At 55.5% G+C, this 16319-nt stretch overlaps 1 protein-coding gene across 2 annotated transcripts; it reads left to right on the top strand.

Annotated features, from left to right (window-relative positions):
- Window positions 1-5810: 5810 nt before the first annotated feature.
- On the top strand, window positions 5811-9944 carry TNNT3 (troponin T3, fast skeletal type; the record flags this gene model as incomplete). Of its 2 annotated transcripts, none has more annotated exons than XM_082845802.1 (7): window positions 5811-5922; window positions 6000-6077; window positions 6307-6420; window positions 6504-6613; window positions 6704-6794; window positions 8451-8491; window positions 9890-9944. In XM_082845802.1, the coding sequence occupies exons 1-7, from the start codon at window positions 5839-5841 to the stop codon at window positions 9942-9944; spliced, it is 573 nt and encodes a 190-aa protein (XP_082701928.1). In that variant the 5' UTR covers window positions 5811-5838. The 2 variants fall into 2 exon arrangements, with proteins under 2 accessions (XP_082701928.1, XP_082701929.1); XM_082845803.1 differs by lacking the exon at window positions 8451-8491 and adding an exon at window positions 7798-7838.
- Window positions 9945-16319: the final 6375 nt, after the last annotated feature.

The following is a 16319-nucleotide window of genomic DNA, read 5'->3' as shown; positions in this document are numbered from 1 at the left end:
CCGGGGTGCAGGCAAGGGCTGTGGTGGTCACAAGATCACCAGGTCACCCTGGAACCGGCCCTGAGGCCAACAGACAGACAGACAGACAGGGCTGGCGATGCCGGGCCGCTGCCCGCCTGCCTGCTGCCTGGGGAGCTTTGCTGCGTGGTACCTGGCCTCCCCCCACACCCTCCCCTGGCGTCTGCTCCCAAAGCGCCGTCTCCCTCAGTCTCCCCAAGCTCATAGCCCCCCACCAGGTGCGGGGGGAAGTGACGTCAGGCCCGCCTGAAAACTGAGTCGTGCCAGGGGGCTGGGGGCGCTCTTTGTGGGAGTGGGGTTGGGTGCTAAGGAACCGTGCGATCTGTGAGCCGAGGGGGATGTGAGGGGAGACCCTGCCCAAGGCCCTCCCGCCCCCAACAGGCCTGGGGCCAGACCAAGTGCAGGGGGCGTTGGCGGTTCAGACAGGCTGATGGCCAGGCGTCATTGCCACCAAAGGGCCCAGGGCAGGGACTGAAGGATGGGGCTAGGGTGCTGCCAGGCCCCCTGCAGATCCCGGGCTGCATCCAGGCCGGCCAGGACCTCCCCAGGGCCTGGGGAGGCAGGGAGGGTCAAATGAAGCAGCCCCCCACGTGAGGGTGGCTGGGTTAGCCCAGCCAGGTGGGGTCTCAGGTCTGGGGGTTGCAGCCCGGACAGGCCACCTGTCGTAAGCCCAGTCCTGTGAGATGGCCCAGCCAGGCTCTGCAAGAGAAGCCTCTTAAGGGGCTGGGACAGGCTCCCTTGGGAGTCAGGAGCCCCCACCTTGGGGCCGAGCGGACGCAGGGCCCTTCGGGGCTCTGCGTGAGCACCCTCGTCTCCTTGGGCTGGGACTGACCAGGTCTGAGGCCCCAAGAAGCTTTATTAACCGAGTTGTTCCAGACCCCCTCGGGCTTCAGCCCAACCAAACCCAGGCGTTCGGTCCCCAGAACCGCTCACCCCCGGTGGAAAGACTCAAAGAAGCTGGCAGCCAGCACCCACAGGCCGTCAGCGGCCTCTCCAGCCACGGCCTCCTGGGGTGGGGCCGGGTCTCTCCTGGGGCATCCTGGCCGCACAGCTCCTCCAGCCCCTAACCAGACGCAAGTTCTCTGGCCTTCAGCTGGGGTCACAAACAGGGTCCAGGCCAACGCACACCCAGGGGAAGAGGGGTCGGGGTGTGCCCCCTGGCTGGTGTCGGCCCTGGGCCCTCACCCGTGCCCCTGTTCGCACCCCGACTCACCCCTGCTGCCTTGCCGCTTCCTCTTGCGTGTGCACTTTCCTGAAGATGCCGAGGAAGGGTGGGAGGGTGAGGCAGGTAAGGCCCCTGGCCGCACGCAGCTCGCCCGCACAGACCCGCAGACGCGCCTGCCCGCCTATCTGTCCTCTTCTCCCAGCACCGGGGCCTCCGAAGGCCAGGCCTTGCTGCCTCGCTCTGTGTCTGCCTCGGGACTTAGCACTGCCTGACACCACGATGGGGCGGTCAGTGGGGAACGGCCAGCAGACCGCAGCCTGGGCAGGGGAATGCTCCCCCCCACCCCCGGTCTTTGCCCCCCCTCCGCCCCCCCCACCGCCATCTCTGGTCTTTCTCTCCTGCCTCTGCCCCCTGAGGATGCTCTATGTCTGGGCTCCGTTTTCGCTTCTCCCGCCGGTGTCCTGGGCCCCGCACCCGAGCTCCTCTCCTCAGACCCCACAGGGACCTCCATGGGCCCAGAGTGGAGGCAAGACCCTCTTTGCCCCTGGTGGGGTCTTTGCCCCCAGCCTGAGGCCCCCAGGGACCCGGTGGCCGGAGTGCGCCGTCCGTCTCACTTGGTCTCTCTCCCCTCTCCCCTCTCCCCACGCCGGTGCCCTGCTGACCAGAGGAGAAGCCAAGACTCAAGTGAGTGTGGGGTGGGCAGGGATGGACGTCGGGCGGGCGGGGCGGGCAGGGTGAGGCCTGGAGCCCAGGCTTGGAGGAGAAGCCCGGGCGGGCAGGCTGGACGGGGCCCGAGGCCACCTGGGGAACCAGGTGCCCCAAGGCTGGGCTCCGGCCCCCTGAGGAAGCAGCAAAGGGCTTTAGGCTCTGGAGACCCCACCCCCTGAGAGCAGCAGCTGCTTCTTTGCTCCTTGGTTTGGTGTTGAAGGTTCCAGATTTCTGCTGAGGCATCATGGGAATGGGGTCATTGGGGACAGCCCCCCCCACACACACAGGTGGGGGTCAGACCTCCCAGAGAAGGGCAGAGACAGACTCTGGAAGTCCAGTCGGGCGTGGTTCTGCCCCGGATCATCCAGTGTTGGCAAGGAGGGCTTCCTGCAGGAGGAGACAATGGACGGAGGGAGGAAGGGGTGCAGGAAGTTGGGGAAGACAGGGCAGAGAGAGGGAGGCCCCACGCAGCTCCCTGTGCCCTCTCCGGCCCCCCTGTACCGGCCTGCTGCCCTCCATCTCCCAGGGCCCTAGATGTGAAATAGGCGTGAAAGTGGGGCGGTGGGAAGGAGGGTCTCACCCCTGAAATCCACTTGGGAACAAAACCTTGACCGCAGCCACGATCCCTCCCTTCACGGGGGCCTCGACCCTCTCTGGGGAACCATCTTCCTTGCTCGAAGGCACTTTCTTTCCCTCGTTTTGCCCACATGTCAGTGAGTGGTTCAGAGATGTTTTGTTTTAATCCGACTTTCCTGATTTTTCTGCTTCTGATAAGTACGTACGAAGCCACGGCACTTTGCACATGCTTCATCCCCCCTTATCCTTCAGAGGATTCATGCCTGCCTTTGCTCTGCACGGGATGGAATGTCAGCGCGTATGAGCGCACGCCAAGTGTTCGTTCCCACTTAGGGGAGCCTTACGGACTCTCCAAAGAAGACTGGAAATATGTGAACGTATAGCCAGCACATTTCCGTCCGTTACACTTTATTTTTCAGCAGTTTTAAAGAAAGCTGCCGGGTCACAAGATATTTTCTAGTTTTAAAAAAATGTTTGTGTTTTCATTATGAAAATAAAACACCTCATTAAAGAAAATTTGGAAAATACGTAAAAGTCCAATGAAAAAAAATCATCTATAACTCTCCCACCCCGCCTGCCAGACTGCGGAAAAGAGTAGAAAGGAATAAAAAGGCCTTATTTCTTCCTACTCTTTTTCCATGCATCGGGCTCGGAAAAAAAGACTGAAACTGAGCTGTTTTTCAAACATCGTCCTGTCTATACAGCCTTGAATTCTGCTTTTTTTAAAATGCAGCGCTGTTTCTAAGTATTTTTCCATGTTTTTACATAGTCTTCTTAAATATTTTGAATGGCCACATAATATTCCATCAATTGGACAAACCATAATTTTCCTAACCATTCCTCTATTGCAGGATATTAAGGCTTTCCCCAATATTTTACTATCATAAATAACGCTGGGTGGAAAGCATTTTCTGTCTTTCGGGTTATTTCCCTAGGCCTCATTCCCAGAATGGAATTACTGGGTCAAAGAGTAGGAACGTTCTTAAGGCTTTTGATATCGTCTGCCAAACGGCTTCCACGAGGGCCGCCAGCGCGGTCTCCACGCCGCATGCCCGGGGACCGCGACGTGCCTGCACACGGAGCCTCTGACGGATGGATGAGAAACGGCCTCTCTGGGTTGTTTTCCTTCGCATTCCTTTGATGGCCTTTCCCTCGTGTGTTGACTGGTGGTCTTTCTTCTTGGGGAGCTGCTAGCTTACGCTCTCTGCCCATTTATCTAACGGCGGGGGTGTCTCTGTGTTTTCTTAATCATCAGTTTGCATAAGGATATAAGTCTTCTCTGTATTTGCTGAAAAGATTTTTCTAGTCTGGTTTTTCTTTCCCCCCTTTTGCGCTGTGTCTTTTTCCATGTCCATAAGTTTTTCATTTGCGTGGAGTTCCCGAGCAGGACCTTCCGAGCTTAGAAAATCCTTTCCTGCGCCAGCATCCCGGTCCATATTCAGTTCCACTTTCTTCTTTTTTGAAGAAATTGTTGTTGTTCTTGTTGATTTAACTCTGCTCCATCTGAAATGTATGCAGGGGAGGGTGGAGAGCATGGCTGTTACAGCCGGCCGGATTCAGGGAGAGGTCTCATTTCTTCTTCACACTGCTTTCTGCCCAGCCCCCCTTCCTCTGGGTCCCCAGAAAGAAAGATCAAAGAGAGGCCAGAGAAACGCAAAGGGTCATCCGAGACGGCCGTTCCTGACCGCAGAGGCCAAAGGCCCTGGGAGGGTGTGCGGTGACCACCCTGCCCTCTGGTCTGACCTCGCCACATTTGTTTATTTGTTTGAGAAAGAAAGCTAGGCTACCCTTCCTGGACAGAGGGGGGCGAGACAGCTCTTGCGAGGTCCAGAAGTTGGCAAAACAGAGGGATGCTTGAAACCTCCTCGAAGGGTCAAGCCGTTCTGGGGACAGTGGGTTATATGTGTGATAAGAGCAAAGGTCAGGCAGTGCGTCCTCGGCCAGGTGCCAGGCTGAAAGGCGGGAGGGCCAGGCCGGGTTGGGCCAGGCCAGCTGTCCTGGTGGGGTCCCCACTCGTCTCCACTCATGAGCCTCTCTCTCTTCTTCAGACTCACGGCTCCTAAGATCCCGGAAGGGGAGAAGGTAGACTTCGATGTAAGTTTCCGGGACCCAGATGAACCCCCCGCCCCCCGCAGCCCCCAGCTTCCAGGCTGCAGGCTAAGCCTGAGCAGGTCACCTCCTCTAGAGCAGCCAGAGCTCAGGCTCCCTGGTTCCACGCAATTCTGCTTTAATTCATTCCTGGACCAGAAGAAACTCCTCCAGGAATAGATACTTTTCCTCCCTCCTCCCCCACCCATCCATCCATCTGTGCGTCCATCCATCTGTCCTTTTCTCCATCCGTCTGTATCCTTCATCCCTCCATTCATCAGCCCGTCCATCCGTCACTCACCCATCCATTTATCCACCCATCATCCAGCCACTCAACCAGATACTCACCCACCGATCTACACATCCATGCTTTCCTCCACCCACCCACCCACCCACCTATCCATCCATCCTCCGCCCACCCAACCATCTATCCACCCATCCATCCATCCATCTACTCAACCAGATACTCACCCACCGATCTACACATCCGTGCTTTCCTCCACCCACCCACCTATCCATCCATCCTCCACCCACCCAACCATCTATCCACCCATCCATCCATCCATCCACTCAACAAGATACTCACCCACCGATCTACACATCTGTGCTTTCCTCCACCCACCCACCCACCCACCCACCTATCCATCCATCCTCCACCCACCCAGCCATCTATCCACCCATCCATCCATCCATCCACTCAACCAGATACTCACCCACCGATCTACACATCCATGCTTTCCTCCACCCACCCACCCACCTATCCATCCATCCTCCTCCCACCCAACCATCTATCCATCCATCCAACCATCTGTGCATCCACCCATCTGTCCTTTCCTCCAACCATCTATAGCCTTCATCCATCCACTCATCTATCCGTCCATCCATTTATCTACCCACCGTCCATCCACTCATCTACCCACTCATCCACGTACCCACCCACCCACCCACCCACCCATCCATCCACTCACCCACCCATCCATCTGTGTATCCAACAGACTACCTCACTCCCCAATTTCCTCCCTGCCCGATCCACGCAGGGCACCTCTGGGCACGACAACGGGGCCATGTCAGGGCCAGTCCGTCCCGGGGGGGCTGACTGACCTCAGGGCCGCGCCTGGCCTGGACTCACCACGGGGAGGGCACCGCTCCTACCCTGTGGCTAAGGGAGCAGGCAGCCGCCGGCCCCCAGGAGGGCCAGGGAGCCCGGAGTTCCGCAGGAGGGCTGGGGGCGACGGGCCTGTTCCACACAGGACATCCAGAAGAAGCGGCAGAACAAAGACCTCATGGAGTTGCAGGCTCTCATCGACAGCCACTTCGAGGCCCGGAAGAAGGAGGAAGAGGAGCTGGTCGCGCTCAAGGAGAGAATCGTGAGTGCCGGCAGCCGTGGGCGGGCGCGGGCCCGGGGTGGCCAGGCCGCAGTGACCCGGCCCTCGTCCGGCTGCAGGAGAAGCGCCGTGCGGAGAGAGCTGAACAGCAGAGGATCCGGGCCGAGAAGGAGAGGGAGCGTCAGAACAGGCTGGCGGTGAGGCACCCCCCAGCCCCCGGCCCCAGAAACGCCGGGCTCCCAGACCCCCCTTCTCCCGACGTTCCCCTTGACACCGGCCAAGGACCCGAGCTGTGGCTAAGGTCCCCACGCCCTGCAGGACCCCCGCGAGAGGGCTGACCCGACCGGGACCTGGACCTTCCAGAAGGTTCCAAGCCCAGGCAGTCCTCGATGCCTGCCCTGAGGTCTTGGGGTGGGGTCTCCGCAGGAGGAGAAAGCCCGGCGGGAGGAAGAGGACGCCAAGAGGAAGGCCGAGGACGACCTGAAGAAGAAGAAGGCCCTGTCCTCCATGGGCGTCAACTACAGCAGCTACCTGGCCAAGGTGAGCACGGGGCCTGTGGCCCGGGGGTCCCCGCCACGCCCTCAGGCCGGCCGCGCCACGTCCCCACTGTCGTGTCCCCTCAGGCTGACCAGAAGAGAGGCAAGAAGCAGACGGCCCGGGAGATGAAGAAGAAAGTCCTGGCCGAGCGGCGGAAGCCCCTCAACATCGACCACCTCAGCGAGGAGAAGCTCACGTGAGGACGCCCCTCGGGGTGTGGGGGGGCCCGGCCCCAGCCTCCCGGGGCTGACCTGCCAGCCCTCCCTCTCTGCCGCTCCCTCCCCAGGGACAAGGCCAAGGAGCTCTGGGAAACCCTGTACCAGCTGGAGACCAACAAGTTTGAGTACGCGGAGAAGCTGAAGCGCCAGAAATACGAAGTGAGCAAAGCTCCTCTGCCCTCGTCTGCCAGCGGGCACCCCTGGGCACCCCGAGTCCCCCCGGACCCCGCCGAGGCCCCTGCCCTGCGGGGGGCCCTGCCTGGGTGTCCTCCAGGCCAGTCTCCCCACATCGTTCTGGCTCCCAGGGCTGGCGGGAGGGAGCATCGGGGCAGAGTGCCCTCGGGGGGCTGGGGGGAGACCGTGGAAAGCCAGCAGTGTCCCAAGCCCACCAGGTTGGCACCAAGCTCCTCTGTGGTGGGGGTCCTCCCCAGTCCCCTCCCAGGCCCCCAAGCTCAGAGCTGGGGAGGGGGCTGGGACAGTGCCCCTCCCCCGGGGGCTGGGCGCCAGGAGTTGCCTGAGAGGGGCTCACGACTCAGGACGGCAGCCCTGGGTGGACACCGTCCCTCGGAGTCTGGGCCTGGGGGTGGGGCTGGGGGCACCAGTCCTGGGGAAGGAAGCACAGACCCTTCTGGCCTCCAGGGTCCTGGGGAGAGGACCTTCCACTCTCAGGGCACCTCTCCCAGCTTCCTCTACTGGCCCCTGAGATGGAGGGTGTGGGAGACCAGTACTGACAGACAGGCAAGTCCTGCCTCCTTCTCAGGATCCCGGTGCCCTTGGGCGAGTTGCCTGGTCTTCCTGCGCCTCGGTTTCCCCACCTCTAACTGGAGCAGGACCACGCCCCTCCCAGGCCACCCCCAGGGGCCTGTGTATCGCTGCCGGCCTGCAGGCAGGACCAGGCGCGGGGGCATCACGGCTCTCTGCTGATACTCCCCTGGGAGGGCCGGCCTCGGAAATGGGCTTCAGAGAGAGCCCAGAGCGGCCCTACTCCTGTCCAGGAGGCTGAGCCAGGGCCGAACTGCTGCCTGACAGACTGTGCATGGCCCACGATGGGTCCCCGGGCGCTAAAAGAAACACACGAGCCCTGGCCCAGAATAGCCCAGCGCACGGTGGGTGCCGGAGCCTCAACCGCCCACCCAGCCCCTAACCGTCTCGGTCTTTCTAGATCATGAACGTCCGGGCCAGAGTGGAGATGCTGGCCAAGTTGTAAGTAGCCGGGGTCCACCCTGGACCAGGCTCTGAGTGTTCATGCACGGTGGGCCTCTCGCATGGCGAAAACCTGGGTCGTTGCAGGTGTCGGTGGCAGGGGGCGCGGAGACCCCGGAGGCCTTCCTCTTCTCCTCCCGCCTTCCTCCTCCCCCCTGCCTGCCACCTGGGGGCTGCTGAGGCTGACCTGCTGTCTCGGCTGGCAGCGGGGGCCGGGCCTTGCCTTCCCCCAGCCTCCCCCCCGGGCAGTCGGCAGGGGAGAGCAGCTGGGCGGAGGACTGAGAGGCCGCAGGGCTCTGAGCTCGGGCCCACCAGGTAGGGGCTCTGCTTGCAAGCCTCGCCTCCGCCCCGGGCCCCCTGCCCCACACCCCGCAGAGTCTGGAAGGTAAGTGGCAGCTCCTGGGCTGCTGTGTGTCATAGCCCAGGTCTCCAGCTCGGGCCATCAAGAGTAGGTCGGAGGCACAAGCCCAAGGGTCCTCCAACCAAAGGAGCCGGGACGCAGTAAGAGCGCCGAGACCTGCCAGGGCCGCCGAGGGGCCCACAGGGCAGGAGGCCACTCCCCGGCCTGGCCCTGCTTGGACGCGGCAGGTAAGTCGCCTGTGTTGTTTGCAGATTACCAACCTCAGGAGCCGCATCGACCAGGCCCAGAAGCAGTGAGTAGCTCTGCCTGTCCCTTGCTCTGCACGGGACACACGGCCCCACGGGTCAGCTGCCACAGGCGCGCCAGGGCCCTGGTGATTTCAGCCTGTGTCGGTGGCAGCTGGCCTTCAGCAGGGTAGTAACAGGACTAGCCAGATGGCCACTTGGGCCAGCATGTCGGGACCCTGCACCCCTGGACCCACAGCCTCCTCTCAGCCCTAACCCCAGAGCCCAGAAGGATGGCAGCTTGGGGGAGGGCTGGCAGGAGCCCCCTGGGCAGCCTTCAGAGTGGCCTGGTGAAGCCAGACTGGGCTCCTGGACGTGCCAGCAGCGTGTCACTTCAAAGGTGACCTGGGACCAGGAATCAGGGGGCCTGGGCTTTGTCACCAGCTCCTCCGTGGCCCTGGGTGAAATCACTGGTTCCTCAGGACGGTGAACCCTCGGGGTCCACGGGACCCTTTACAATAACTGCTGGGTAAGGCCCGGAGAGGGATTTTGTCCCGGAGCCTGGTGGCCGAGATGGGGCACGCCCCAAGGTGGGCAGTGGGGCTGGTGAAGGAGACGCGCCCTCCTCCCTGCCTCCGTGCAGGGCAGGGGTTTTTGCAGGTCCCTTCGAGAGGGGGCCGTTTGGCCAGGTATGTGCATGAGCACGTGTGTGTGCGTGCGTGTGCATGGCTGGGAGGGTTCTCAGGCTGTGGGCACAGCCCCAGCGCCGGGCCTTCTCCTGAAGCCTTGGGAGCTGCAAGGCCCATTCCAGCCCGAAGCCCAAAAAAGAGCTCTGATCACCAGCCCATCCTAACTCGCCCCCAGCTCGCTCCCGGCTCACTGGCGTGCGGAGGGCTCAGCCAGATGCAGCGGGTTCCTAGGACCACCGTCCCTTGGGGTGGGACCTCCCGACCCGAGGGTCCAGTTCTAGCCAGTGGCTGATTCTGGAACAAGACCCTCCCTGCTGCCGAGTCCACCAGGCTGGGACTGCTGGCCTGGAGTGCGGGACCAGAATAGCCCACTGCCCCAGGAGGCTGTGACTCAGGGCGCAGAGACTCTTTTCAGGACAAAGTAGCTGGGAAGGTGGCAGCTTCCCACGCGGTCTGCTTGACGTAGGGCCCCAGAGTCTCCCTGCCGCCTGTGTCTCGAGCCCCTCGGGTGGGGGAGGGAGGGAGGGGGAGGGGGACCAGGCTCTCGCCAGCCCCCACTTAGCCTCACTGACTCCCTCTGCGCAAAGCCGCCCGAGCCTGGCTAGGCAGGTGCAGGTGAGTCACTGCTGCTGGACTGGAGCTGGGGGACGTGCTGGGGCTTCCAGAGCCGGGCCGGGCAGAGCTGCCAGGGTCTGGGGTCTGCCAGGGGCCAGGGGAGGGGTTGGCCAGGGTCCCGGATACCCTCATGCTCAAGACCACCTTGCTTCCCATTTGTAGCAGCAAGAAGGCCGGGACCACGGCCAAGGGCAAAGTCGGCGGGCGCTGGAAGTAAAGCAGCCGAAGAAGTTCCCAGAGGCAGAGACCCTCAGCCTGTGGGGCCCACGTGGAGGCATCCAGCTCCCGGGCACCTCCTGTGTCTCTGTCCTCGCTGCCCCCAACCTCTGGGGTCTGTAAATAAAGCTAGCAGACTCCCCTCGGACAGGTGTGCCCTGGCTCATGGATGGGGCCCTGGGGGGGGCGGTGGCCATTCTGCAGCTAGGGGGCCCGCAGGGCCCTGGGCAGTCATCTTAGGGGTCAGCTCAGGAGACTGCGGGGCCATGGCTCTACTGTGCCGTGAGCGCTATGCCCCGGACGCCCACCGGCTCTGCCAGTGGCTTCCACTTCTGTCAATGGGTTTTCACCCCTAGAACCTTCTGTCTCCACTCCGAGAGCCCACACACTGCTCAGATCTCCGCCCCAGCGCCCAGCCCCCCAGGTCAGCTCTGAAGCTGGTTTGGGGCGGTAGAGCTTGGCTTTTGCAGGGGGTCTGGGAGGCAGGCCCAGGGCACAGTGGGACACTTCACAAACGTCCCCCAGAGATGGGGCGGAAGGAGAGTCCAGAGCACGAGAGGTGCACACAGCCCCAGGAAAGGAGTGGAAAAGCACATTTCAGGGAGCAGACACAGCAAACACAGACCGTTCTTTCTATATTATCTGAGAATACAGTGCTCACTGTGTAATAAGTCTGAAAGTCCTGACCAAATAGAATTACGGAAAATATAAATCACAAAAATTGGATCAAGACATAGGAGCTCGCACAGCCAAGTATCCACAGAGGAAGCTGCCGGAGTCTGGACCCGCCCCCTGGGAAGGCTCTGCAGAGCGGTGGAAAGTAGGGAGCATCTCCCATCAGCCCGCCGTGGGGGCCGGGACCCCGACAACGAGGTCGCCCGCCCAGATGGCACATGGCACGCAACCCAACGCACGCATCCGTGCCCCCTCACGTGCCCTCCCCCGCATATACATCCATAGATATGCGTGGACTGTGCCCCTCCCCACCCCCATGACAGGGCTGTTTGCAGTCGGTGTAAATACCCTGAGCACAGCCACTGTGCTTTCCTGCAGGGATTCGAAGATGAACACCTTCATGTAGTAAATGGTGGGGTCCGTTGACCCCCTAGCACTGTCCCTCCACTCGCACAGAACTAAGGGGACTAGAGCTGCCCTGGGGAGAGGTGGTCAGCCCATGCGAGAAGCAGATTCAGCTCACCGAGATTGTACAGATTCAGAGCAACGTGCGCTGAGTCACACATGGCGGAAGCCCAGGGAATGAACAAGTCCGGGATCTGAGTGGGAGATTTTCAAGCACGTCTCATAGTCACAGAGAGGTCAGGAGGATCTAAGTTGAGGGGGCAGGCATGTGAGGTTCAAAGAAAACAGTTAGACTCGACCGATGGAGGTTGATGGACCACGGTTCCTCCAATCTAGAGCGGCGTGTGAAACATTGCAGAAGCAGATTATAGAGGAGGATTCAGAGCAAGTCTCAGGTTCCACTGGGAATGTCCCAGCCAACGATCTGCGGCCCAGTCAGAACCAAGGGCAGGTAGCTTATTAGCGGACGTTTGGAAATGCAAAAACACACTGAATAGATGGGGAGTCACAGAGGAAAATGGGATGGGACTTGGGAAGCACCTTGGAGCTGAGCGATAATGCGGGACCAGAGCAGAACTTGGTGCTGCTGACTCCAGACCTGCAGGGAAATGTCAGGGCCTGAAGGTTGGGGTTGGGGGAGACCCATATTTTTAATAAGTTACACATCACATTCAAGAAGTTAGAAGAGGAACAAAAAACTAAAACAGTAAGAGAAGCATGGAAATGAGTAAGGAAAAGAGAAGAAGACAATAAAATAAAGAAACAAAATTGGCAGGGAAGGTCAACAGAGAAAACAATTGGCTCTACAAAAGGACTGATAAAACAGTCCAACACCTGGCATGAAAATCAGGTAGGAAGGGGAGAAGACATAAAGCACGTTGAAATGAAGAGAGAGCATGTGACAACGGTGGCAGAGACTGAATTAGCAGCAAGAGCAGAGCATAGACAACTCTATGACCGTATATAAGAAACCTAGATAAAGTGGCCAGTTTCCAGGGGAAACGGACTTTACCGCATTGAAGCATGAAACTCGAATACACTGACTTCATCTTAAAGATGTTCAACCGACAATTAAACAACTCCCCACCAAAAAATACGAAGATTTTGAAAATTACATCATGACCAAGGGGGTCCTCTCTAGTGCAAAAAGAGTTTTATATTAGAAAACTGAGTAATATGACGATTTATGACACATAAAGAGTTTAAAGGCTGGGGAAAAAAATTGGATGACACAGAACACAGTTTACGAATTCTTAGTCAATTAGGAATAAAAGGCAATTTCCGCAACCTGAGGAAGACATCTTCCAAAATCCTGCAGCACATCATATTAATAGTAAAAGGTTAGAAGGTTTTCTTGCCTACTAGTCCCTTAAAAGAAACTACCATTATTCACAATCAAATAACTGTCTACAAGGAAACCCAGGAAAATCTGCAATTCTAAGTTTTTAGAATTAAGAAGAGTGAGGATGTGTGCATGTGAGCACAAGAGAGAAAAATTGAAAGGTAGGAGGCAATGTTCAAAGACGCCATTTACAAGAGAAACGCAAAAAACAGGATAGGAACAAATCTAACAAAAGATGTGAAAGATAATTAGAGTGATAATAAAATCCCTTTATTGAAAAGTATCACAGAAGAGCTACGTCACTGGAGATGTCCCCATGTTCCACAAGATCTTTAAAATATTTGTTCTCCCTAAATTAATCTGTGAATTCAGGGCAACTCACCCACATTCCAATATGGATTCCCATGTAAATTGACACTGATTCTAAAATTCCTGTGGAAGGAAATGGGGTCTGAATATCAGAAGACTGAGGTTGGGGAATCTGACCTACCAGCCACCCTCCCATGTGAAGCTGGGTTCCCTAAGCCGCTGGAATGTCTGCTCCCAGATGGACACAGAAAAGAGAGTGAAGCCTCCCACACAGGGGAACTTGATGGGGGGGGGGGGCGGGCAGACATGGTGCCAGGAATAACCAGGGAAAGGATGGGATATGTTGGCTGAAATAAAAACGTACAATGGGAGAGCTGTGAGTTTCAGTTTCATTTGGGGTCTTACTAAAGACTATAGCCTAGGAAACAGCATCGCAGTAGCTCTGAGGAACCGTTCCAAAGATGTAGGAGAGGGCAATCAGTATATATGTGATTTTGGTAAAGGGCTACGTACCATCAAGAGCACATCTTGGTAGAAGGTTGCTGCTGGTCACAAGGAACAGGTATCTCAGTTAATGATTTTAGTGTTTTTCTAAGTATGAGAAGATGCAAGAATCTGGGTTCATAAATTTTCTCCTGAAAATATCAAACTACCTGAGGGCCTGTTCTGCCTGTTTTCCCAGAGCACAGAGTGTCTCATTCCTGATCTTTGCCTTGAATTCCTTTCAGGGTGTGTTGTAGGCGGAACTGGGTGGTGGGCAACATTCTTTTCCAGCTGAAACAGCTGCATATCCACTGAGAACAAAATAAAATAAGTGCTGTCCTCCTTCATACCATCCACCAAAAATCCACTCCTGGTCATCGGAAGGCCTAAGTCTGAAAAAAAACCTTCAAAATTTAAGAAAAAACTATAGGAGAGTAATCAGAAAGCTCTCCTACCAGGGAAACTTTCTTAAATAAGGCATAAATCCCCCAAATCATAAAATATAAGACTGATAAATTCAACAAGAATAAAATTTCAAAAATAAACTTCTCTGCATCGGAAGACACCATGAGTGAAAATGCAAGGCATCTCTCGGGAGGAGATATTTGTAACACACGTCAGTGATGAAGAATTAGTATTCAGTGTATACTGTAGGCCCTATGCATCATGGATTCAACCAACCTCGGACTGAAAGTGCTCAGAAAGGAAAATTCCAGGAAGTTCTCAAAAGCAAAACTAGCGTCTGCCGCATGCCAGCAACTATTTATGTAGTATTTACAACTAGTTACACAGCATTTATATTGTATTAGATATTATAGATAATGGAGAGATAGTTTGAAGTACACAGGAGGATGTGCTTAGGTTGCAAACACATCACTGTTTTATATAAGGGACCTAACCATCCCTGGATTTTGGTATCTGTGGAGTCCTGGGACCAATCCCCCTCAGACACGGAGGATGGATGTATAAGGAACTTTAGGATACCATTAGAAAGGCAAGCAATTGTGTAGAAAAATGGGCCAAGTTGGGAGTAATCAGCTCACAGAAAAGAGAACCTGAGTGATGATAGCAAATGGGAAATCAAATGTAAACTACCGCTGTTGCCAGTTCAGACCAGCTAGGTGAACAGAACACAGATGTCAGTGAGGGGAAGGAAAGAATGCAGCTAATAAATGCAGAAGGAGGGATAGAACGAGAAAATCTTCATTAATGTGATGCTTGACTCAGGCAAGGGTCATCACTGACATGACCGGATGAAAAATTAGGGGAGTACAGAATTATTCAGTAACACCCCTCTGATGACTTATGTTGACAGAAATACTCAAACAGTCTACAATAGGAATAGAAAAGAATTTTATGTGAGCCAAACTGAGGACTATAGCCCAGAAGATAGCCTCTCAGATAACGCTGAGGGACTGCTCCCAAGAAGCACGGTTTTCAGCACAGTTTTATGTCTTTTTGGAACAAAGAACATCAAACAAGTCAGGGGTACATTCCTTCAAGTTTTCGAGAAAAAACAGATCAGCACGTACACAGTGAGTCAGCATGGCCTGGGCGCCTGGGAAGGGAGTCTTATCATCAAAGGAGGGCTAGCATTGGCATCCCAGGAAGGGAGGCATTTATCTTTATTTTTAACGTGGACATTCTTTACTTCTGGTCAATAGGCTCTTTCCTTTAATGATTAAAGCAGACGTACAATGCATGTGTGCTAGGCTGTTTTTCTTAGCATAAAATTCGAGTTAAATCATGTATAAGCCAGAATGATTTCCCCAAACCTGAATATGCGAAAATTTCTTTCATTATTTCTCCCCTTTGATCATAAAGTCTCAATAGAAAGCATTGACGATCAACATATTTGTCCCTTGATGCCAGGGTGGTTGCTATCCGCCCTGGGTCCATCATGCCCTTTGGTGTTAGGCCTCCTCTGTTTGTTTATATGTGTGTAGAGATTTAGTTATCCACGTTGGGGGGAAACTAATCAGACATGGTAAACAAGCACAGAAGTACGCTAATGGGGACACGATTTATAGGCTATGCATTTGATCAGTTATGCTGAATGGTCACACAAACACTGTACCTGTGCTTTTAGCAGTAGACTTAAAGCAGGCAGTGACACACGTCACAAGTAGGTTGATAGTTAGGAAAAGAGCGATGAATACATGTTGTGAAAATAATAATCATCTGTAAAGCAGAGTGAAAAAATTACTAATGCCTGAAGAGAGCAACTAAAGAGCTCATTTAAAGCGTCAGTTCTTCTTACATCTTGTAACCCACTTGCCTTTTGGGAAAGTCTTTCTAGACAAGTCTCATCTTCTCCGGAGGTAAACACAACAAGTGGTGTGAGCAATAGCGCAAATACCCCCTTGTTCAGCCAGCGGAACATCTAAGGCAGCCCTGTTATCTAATACGACTTGGGCTAAGGAGTTTGGGGATGTGTGTTGTGCTTCAGTGAGTTTTGCAGTCTCCTCAGCTATCTGACCAAGGGTGGCTGATAGACTTCCGATCATCTCTCTGTTTACATTAGGAATTAGGTTTTCTGAGAGAATTTGCCACCAGGTTTCTTGGTATGCTGCTAACATGGATCTGTTGACTCTGTAATGGGGAGAGAAAGGAGGTTCATTTATTTCCTTGTGTATTGACAATGGGGTAACCTAATGACACAATAAACATAAATCTATTTGCCAGCTGTTAAGTCATTTATGTGCCCATCCTTGGGAAGGTGGATCAGTTCCAATATCACACATGAAGACAAAACCTGGGGGAGTGAAAGTGATCCTCCCAGAGAGCTCTCATTGATAGCCTCATTAATTGGAAGTTTTGTTAACATGGTGTTAAACCATGGGTCATTTCTCTTGCACTCTTTCCAAAAGCCATCTGTACGGTATTTGACATTAAGGGAGTTGCTGGCATAATTCACTTGTGCTTTCCTCTTTACGACATTTGTTAATTAAGTAAGGGACAGAGTGGGGGTGGGGGTGTCCTAGCATAAGCTGTGCTTGGTCTCTAAGGACAGAGGGTAGTACCAGACAAGAGACGGACACATTCATATGTTGAAGAATTTGAACCTGAAAGGTTAGGTTTGGTGTAGGTAAGTGGTTACATTAGGAACGTCTGAGAAGTCAGTGACAGGTATTCTGAGGAGCCTGTATCAGTCTTGTATTG

This window comes from Leucopleurus acutus (assembly GCF_964270905.1).
Source record: "Leucopleurus acutus genome assembly, chromosome: 8".
Taxonomy (NCBI): domain Eukaryota; kingdom Metazoa; phylum Chordata; class Mammalia; order Artiodactyla; family Delphinidae; genus Leucopleurus; species Leucopleurus acutus.
Note: the sequence above shows the minus strand (reverse complement) of the source record. Positions and strands in the feature narration are given on the sequence as shown.